The sequence below is a fragment of the Parasteatoda tepidariorum genome, chromosome 3, assembly GCF_043381705.1.
Source record: "Parasteatoda tepidariorum isolate YZ-2023 chromosome 3, CAS_Ptep_4.0, whole genome shotgun sequence".
Classification (NCBI taxonomy): Eukaryota; Metazoa; Arthropoda; class Arachnida; order Araneae; family Theridiidae; genus Parasteatoda; species Parasteatoda tepidariorum.
The window spans coordinates 13279314-13288083 of NC_092206.1; the positions used below are offsets into that span (position 1 = coordinate 13279314).

Genomic DNA, 8770 nt, shown 5'->3' on the forward strand with positions numbered 1-8770 from the left:
AGATAATAGTCTGATTAAATCATGAATGATTTAACATTGTAAAAAATACTCTGAAGCTGTCAGCAAGCTGGTGATCTTCATCTCTAAGAAAATTAGAAGATTCCTTAGGGAATATTTGGTAGTTAAGTATAATATATTTTATATGTATAAAACAGGCTTAGTTTTTCTAATACTTCTTTATTAATTCACTGGCAGTCTAACACTTTATTGCTTATTTGGCAGATCATAAGTTAACTTAGACTGTTAATCTTAATAATAACTTAGACAGTTAACATATGTTACTCTTTATATTTTCTGACAGCAATATATATCAAAAAATATTGTTTGCTTTTAATACACTTATGTTATGTGATAGCACAGCGCTCTTTATGTCACAACAAATATTGTTTTATAATTTGATTCTGGAAGTTCTAACTTTCTGACATTAAGAGAATTGAGAAATGATTTGGTTAAACAATATGACAAAAATTAAACAATTGATGTCTTTCATTGCATTACTATTATTTCTTATTTATATGCCAAAATTTATTAAACTGATTGACTATTTCCCAATAAAAAAAATCTAAAAAAAAAATATTTAACTTTTTTAATGAAAGATGTCATTAAGTAAATGAGTATTCATATTTTTAAATCATATAATGAACTTAATTTTTTTTTCAATGTTTCGAATTCTAATGCTTGGATTTTATTTGGGTGAAGTATAAAATAAAAATTTTACACTATATCTTATCAAATAAAATAAGATTATATATAAAAAAATACCCAATTTTTGGGTTCTTATAAATACAAGGTTTAAATATATGGGATGAAATATTAAATAAAAAGTGTATTATTAAAAACTTAAAATTTTACAATCTTTTTAAAAAATGTTGCAAAATTTTTTTTCCCAGCAGCTTTTCAGATAAGGAAATTTTCTCCAATATCTGAAAAAAATCCCCTTAAAGACCTTATTGTTACCTACAAATAGGATAAACATAATAAGAATCTCAGAATATTTAAAAGCAACATTAAGTAGAAACTTTCAAAACAAACAAATTTTTCTGCAACATTTAGCTTCAAAATTAAAATAAATGAAAAAAATTTCACTTCATAGCACAATTTATAGTAACATCCACTGTTAAATATCTGCCCTGAATCAAGGCACATATAGTTTCAAAACAATAAAGACAAAATAATTTGCATCACAAGACAGCAAAATTTAAAGCAATGACTATAGATACATCCATTTTATAAAACACAGTTATGTAACTAGCTACATGGAAGCAAACACAAAAAGAAAACACAAATACAGCAAACGAGGAAGTATTTATCTGCAAATCAATATAGAGACATATCAAATCAATTCACACACAGCCAAAGAAAAAATGTGGAAGGAAAAATAAAACTATGTTCTTCGAAACTTATTACGAAATAATAAGTAAACGGGAGTTTATGAACGAAAAGTAAAAGAAAAGCATGCAGAAAACATCTTTTCAAAATAATACAAAGTCTATTTTGAAGGCAAAGAAAATTTGGAAATAAACTGGTGTAAATAATAATGTGGGATTAGAATAATGGATAGGGTTCATTGAGAAACCTTTTGCATGATCCTTATCCATTTGATATGCTACTTTCTTCCAATCTTCCAATTTATCTTGCAAAGGGATCACTAAGTGGTCAACCAGTGAGCTAGAAACAAGGAATGAAATATTACGGCAAAGTCATTAAAAAAATCTGTTTCCCTGGGAGACAATTTTTGTGATTTTGTCCATGTTTTGGAAAACATGTCCCTTAACCTAGGGCACAAATCAGTGACCGCGGAAGCATTTCATTAGTGGAGGGGTTTTCTCCCACCTTGTGCGTATATATATATAAATATATATATATATATAAATATATAAGTGTTTTCATAATAGAAAAAAATNCTGAATCTCAGAAAAAGGCAATCAAGAATTCAAATTTTAAATTCTAACTTTATAATTGTTTTAAAATTAAATTAAAAAAAATTTTTTATCAGTAAATTATTTCTCACTCTCTCTCTCTCATTTAATGGTATTTTTTTGTTCTATTTTTTTAATTTATTTATTATTCTGTTCGTTGTGACATTTAAAGCCAACAATCTTCCTATCGGTCAGCACTAGGGACGTATATTTCCTCTACAGGGGGGTAGGGAGGGTAAAGGATGATTTGGTAGCAGTTTTTACCAAAGAAATGTTATAGCTCGCTTGAAATAGATACATTTATTTATTTCTTAAATTTAGACACAGTAAAATTATCGATTCTTTTAATTGTAAATTTCATCACACAAATATTAAGTGAAAAATTTTAATTTTAGACGGGGCTGTGTCTCATAATCTATAAAATGTGAAGGTCTAAAGCCCCCCCCCCCAGGTCTCTGGTATAAATAACAGGAATACTGAGAACGTTACGCATCCCAGCCTGGGACCTGTAGTGAACTTATAGACCATCCTTAAAATAAATGTCTTCGCCTTTCTCAAAAAAAAATTTGTAACTTTTTTAAATTAAATTTTGTAAATGCTTTTTAATTTTAATTTAAATTAATTAATTTAAATTAGAACTTTTTCTTTAAAAAAGTTATATTAAAGACTTTTTTCTAGTAGTTTCTTCGCATTCTTGAAATACATAGACTACATTTGATTTGGAAAACTTCATATTTGGTTACACTTAAAAAAAAATTTCTTTTACAAACTTGAACATGAATCATATAAAAAATAATCCAGATTCTTCAATTATAAATTTCATTGTCTAAATTATGGTACAAAAAATTCCTTAAAAACACTTTTCATTTTACCAGTTAACAAACTATTTAATCATTTTTTTAATGAATTACAACAGAACTAAATACAAAACCATAAGTATTATGAGGAAAGCAATGCTTTGCAAGGTAGTTTTGCTAATTCATAAACTTGAAACAAATACATGAGGCATGTTTCACACCCACTTTACATAATGGCAAAAAAAAGAATCATGTTAAAATTTAGATGAAAAAAAATATCATAATTTAAAAATGAATTCTTAAAAAATAGCCATTTTAACATTAAATTGTTCTGTTGTAATTTTAAAAGGATTTATAACTAAAAGTAGTATATATGGGATAAAATGTTAAGTTGATGTAAGTTTCAAAACAAAAAAAATGAGGAAACACAATTTTTCAAGACAGTTAAGACCTGTTTGAATTTTGCAACTTTTTGTTGATAAATTCAAATTTGCTTAGATTCAGGTTTTTGCAGGGTACTTATAACCTTTAAAAGTAATTTTTAATTACTAACTGAATACAGGTTTCTTAAAATAGAACAGTTTAGAAGTTTCTTTTATAAATACTCAATTTTAAAATAATAAACACTAACTTAAAAATTTTTTCTAAAAAAATGAAAATAATATCATATTTGAAGCAATGAAATAATGGAGTTTGAACTGAAAAGTTGGTGGGAATATTTAAATTCAATTGTAATCTTATCTGTACAAAATTTTGTTAAAAAATTGAAATATTCTCCTTAAATATTATTTTTTAATTAATGTATTAAAACAGGTCAATGAAACAGCTATTTTTGATTGGATTAGTTTTAAATATTACTAAATGCTTATATTATGTTATTCAAATTTTTATCATTTGCTCAAATTTTGAAATAATTATTATAATATTTATTGCGGAACAGGCAAAATTCATCCTTATTTTTAAAGCACAAAAGTTGTACTGTTAATCTTTTCTTAACCATAATTTTTTTTTTAATCTAGCACTATTTTAAAGTAGTTGTCGGAAAAAGGGAAACTAACTTTCAACAACTAATTTTGTAACTTTCTCCTTCATTTTGTAAAATTATAAAAATAACAATGATTTATGTTTGCATAATATACTTAAAATATAATTTTTTTTTCAATTTATTTGTAGTAATTTACCTAAAAACTTTTAGTGCAAAATTAAAATCTAATAAAATATTACTATGTATATTTTTATATTTAAAGTATGTTCAATTTAGAAAATTTAAAGAAAGAAAAGAATTTCTTTTATTTATTCATACATTTTTTTATCTCAAATTAATGGGAGTGAAATATTATATTTTAAAAATTACAGAATTGTAATCATTTCTAAAAATTTTAGTAAACAAATGAAAATATATCTCTTTTTTTATAAGTTCTTTTACATATTTTTTTAAGTATTTAACCGAATGTTTCTTTTTTCCAATTTACCCCCAACTTCTCCATGAGAAAACTCTGAATTTGCCTAAAAAATGTATTAATGTTTCATTCAAGAATATTTTTTATTAAAATTATTGAGTTTTTCGTGCTCATAATTTTTCCAAGACTGACTTCTGTTCTACTCTAACAAACTTATAGTATGTTGCAAAATGCTTATAATTATATGTTATAAGTAAGACAATCACATAAAATGTTTATCTGTAAAAGTAAAAATAATGTAACTATACAAGATCTGAAATGGAAAAAAAAATGGCGATCATAAAAGAAGTATTCCTATGAAGATTTATTACTTAAAAACTAATAGATCAAACATCATGGATATTCATTTCAAATCATGGAATATAAGATTCTAGGGTGAGAAATGTTTTTTAGTTAAAATTGGTTGAAAAAATTGTTATTAAGAAAATAAAAATAAAAACAAGTAAATATTTTTATGGAAACGATGACATTAAGTTAAGAAATCATTAAATAAAAAATATATAATAAATACAAAATGAATAAAAACAAATAATAACTCACAATTGAAAAATTAACAAATCAAGTAAAAATAAGGTGATTTTTCACTTAAACAGTTACATGTAACAACCAAACTGGATTTGAATTAACTTATTAATTATCTACTAATAAAACTCCAAAACATTATGCATGGAAATGAATAATTATTTTGTAGCAATCAACTATTTCATGTTAGTTCTTCGGCTAACATAAAAGCTGTATCAGTACAATGAGCTCAAGCTGTTAAATTCTAAAAAATATGTAATAAATAAATACCAAACAGGATTGATACATGATGACAGAAATTAATATCATACATGGAAATAGAAATGACATAGAAATAGAAATAACATAAAAATATAAATATTTAATTTACTACATTCAATGAATAACACAAGGAAAATACTTTAAAAAGATTTTATAAATAATATGATATTGTTAAGTACAAAACATTCCTAGAAAAACAAAAAAAAAATACAGGTGTTAATCAATATTAAAAATTTTAAATAAATGGCTAATCAATTGTTTAATTAAAAATAAAAGAGATAAGAGAAAATTATTACCCAGAAAATATTTTAAGCTTAGCTTCAATGCTTCTGTGTCTTAAGCATAATCTTGTAAGAGCAGAACCTATGTCTTTAGTAGCTCCTGAAAGAGAAATTTTAAAATAGAATTTCTCAGCAATTTTAATTTCCATAAATTGCATAAAATATTTAGTGACGAAGAAAAAAAAATTATTATTCTAAGTAATTACTTTTAGCATTGATCAATATAAAAGACTGCAGCCCAAAGTGCAGAAATTATCTAAACAATTAACAAACTATGGATAATGTGCAGTATATGTAGGAAATGTGAAAATTAAATAAAATTTTTAAGCCTACTGATATGTTAAAAAAATTGTTGAACATACTGGATTTTAATGATTTTAATCCTATCACCGGTAGTAGAAGTACAATGAATGTTACCAAAAAATGATTTTTTTAAAAAAATGATAATTTATAAAATTCATTAAAGTTAAGTTACACTTTAGACCATTTAAATAGATGCCCTTTTAAAAATATTTAATTACAATAAAGGAGAAGAATAAATTAAAACAATAATAAATGAAAAGAGAAAACTTTTTTCCTCCCCAACCCCTGTAGTGGTTGGGAGGAGAGAAGGGTAGAAATCCGTTTCACAGTGTCTTCCCTACAGCGTGAGAACGGGAGAATCTCACATATTTTTTTTCTTTTCTCGCATTAAAAAATTATTACCGCGAGAAATTCGAACATTCTATAAATCAATTTCAAAATTCACGAGTTTCTAGCATTTTGGAAAAAGCTTCAAATTATGCCATTTAGAATAAAATCCGTTTCACTTTTTTTCCTGGATCTTTCATTATTTTCAACATCTGCCCCATTATCTAGCTTCCCTCTTTACCAGTATTCTTCAGAACCTTTTCGAACAACAGAACACAATCACAGAACCCCATTCAGAACACATTTCTCTGCAACCACGTGTTTACCGTGGGTAAGGTTTCTTCATGTAAGACGTTCAAATTTTTTATGCACTTATGTAAGGTAGACAAATACCTTGTAAAGGCAAAATCTTCAATGATGATGCACTAAAAATATTCAATGCTTTAAAAAATAGAAGATAAAAATGTATTATAAGTAAAGAAATGATTTTTTTTCAAGAGTTTTTGTATTTTTTTTGTTTTTAGAAATCTCACTTAACTTTTTGAAATCTCACCCTGTTTTTGAGAAAGGGTGAGAAATTCTCACCCATTTTTTTCTATGATGAAAACACTGGTTTCAAGAACTTCAGCTTCTGTGCCTCTAAATATTGTTTTTTCTTTTATTCACAGGAACCACACCAAACTTCGGGAGAATGATTTTTATTATGCCAACGGCTAGCCTTCCTCCCCTATGTATATTCATAGTTTGAACCTACTTACTACACAACATTTGTAAACAAGTAGTGCACAATTTTACAATTAAAACAGGTTAAAATAATTGCTGTAAAATAAGCAAATAGAAATTAATGTCTAGTAATACATTTCACATCTAAACTTAACTATTAATAAGCACTTTTATTCATAAAGAATCAAATTTACCTCTGGTGTTTGTAGCCATATCGGCTATTTTCTGAAAAGCATCCAAAAATGCAGTTAATGCTTGAATTGATGTCCTAAAAGTAAATAGATAGTTTTTTTAGTATAATTCATTAACTGAGTATTTTTACTAAAAAAAAAAAAAAAGAAAGAAAGGAAATAAAACATAAATATAAATTTTATTTTGCATGTTTCAGAATAAATATTTAGAGACACAATGTTGAAGAATAAACAGTGTCATTTATGCAAACAACGAAGTTTAAACCTATTACAATTAGTAGAAAGTTGTAAAAAAAGGTAAAAAGATTTAATATGCTTTAATAATTTAAAAGATAAAAAGATTTAGTATGTACTTTTTACAGAGCTTTTTTTAAAACGTCTTTTGATCTTCTGATAAAAAATATTTTTAGTTTTTAAAATCAAAATATGTAAAGTTTTAATTGTAATTTAATTCAAATTTATGGAATATGATATCATATAATACATACATGAATTTTCATATTATTTATTTCACAAAGCATCTTATTTGGATGGGTAATTTGTCTCCTGAACATCCTATCATGGTAGATATGAAGTATATTTATAAAAATACAATCAGTATTTGATAGTTCAAAAACACTTAGTAAAGTTCAGCAATAAAGCTCAAATGGTGACTTCTAGAAATGTGCAATTCTGAATGTTAGTAGCAGAATTTTAATATACAAGAACATATCTGGTCACAATATTATGAAAAACAGAGATCAAACTAATAGTAACAACAATTTAGGCTTAAGTGCCAGTTATAATTGCTTAAAAATAGTGGCAATCTTACAGTACTTTGACTTATATCACCAATAAATAAAAAGAATTCTTTCCAATAATTTCTTCTTGAAAACTCAATTAGCCAAATTTTATAAGGTTACATTTTTAATTACCTACGCACTTAAAATGTGTGCATTCAAAAATAAATGAATTTCTTCAGTTATAAAGTAAGAAAGTTTTTACTTTATTTCCATTTTTATATGTATGTACATTTTCATAAAAAAATTTCTTTCATTATAAATTGAAAAAACTACATAAAAATGCCCACGATTATAATGTTTTTTTTTCTAGATTCTTACAACAGAAACCCTAAATACATGAAACTTTTAAAAATAATTAAATTTCAAAAATGCAAAGATAATTAATTAAAACCTAAAATTTTTACCTTATTTTTTCTAATTGAGTAGTCCATAACTTAAACGAAATTAAGCCTCATGTTATCATTCAAAAATATAAATTAAAACTTAAGTTATATAACATTGCATTGACTTTTTCTAATTTTAATTATATATAGTTTTTTACATCAATATATAAGAAGCAAATCAGTTGATAAATGTAAGATAATTTATTTTTTAAAACATGTTTTCTAATAATTAAAAGTGTATATCGTAAAATATACATTTTTAAATATGAGTATCTTGACCTTATAGTTATTATAAGATACCTATTGATTTTAAGCTCAGAGAGAGAACATTATTTTTTGCTATGATAAGTGAAAACTAAAATTACAAGCTGTTTAAATATTCTTATACAATCTACTTTTTCATTTATTTTTATCTCATTATTTTTCATTATCATGTGTAACTGAAAAATCATGAGAATAATTATAATTGAAAATATTACGATTATATTTTAGTTATTTGCATACTTTAAAATACTTATTCTACACACATAAAAGTTAATTAATTAATTAATAACCAATATTTTTTCAAATCATCTTATATGAGAAAATTTATGGAGGTTCATCTTGAAATAAAATTCTAAATGCATATGAAAACATGGCATCATTTGTTATTATTCAGTTTTTAGTGGCTAACAAAAAGTTTTAAAAAAGAAAAAAATTTACTTCAGGTGTGTGTGCAGTTTAGATGCCTTTCCCAGAAAATCTTCCCAGACAGGAGTGGCAATCTAAAATAAATAATCAAATAGCTTTAAATATCACCAATGCACAATATGCATATTCAT

General features: G+C 24.7%; 1 protein-coding gene across 1 annotated transcript in view; it reads right to left on the bottom strand.

The window, feature by feature from the left end:
• The window catches only part of LOC107446784 (protein MTSS 2), a 30195-nt gene that overhangs the window by 20832 nt on the left and 593 nt on the right, over positions 1–8770 (bottom strand). Inside the window, exons 2-5 of the mRNA XM_016061544.3 lie at positions 8652–8713; positions 6788–6861; positions 5256–5340; positions 1577–1668 (exon numbers count right to left, since the gene is read on the bottom strand). Of these exons, the coding sequence (XP_015917030.2) occupies positions 1577–1668; positions 5256–5340; positions 6788–6861; positions 8652–8713 (313 nt within the window). The remainder of the gene's footprint in view (positions 1–1576; positions 1669–5255; positions 5341–6787; positions 6862–8651; positions 8714–8770) is intronic.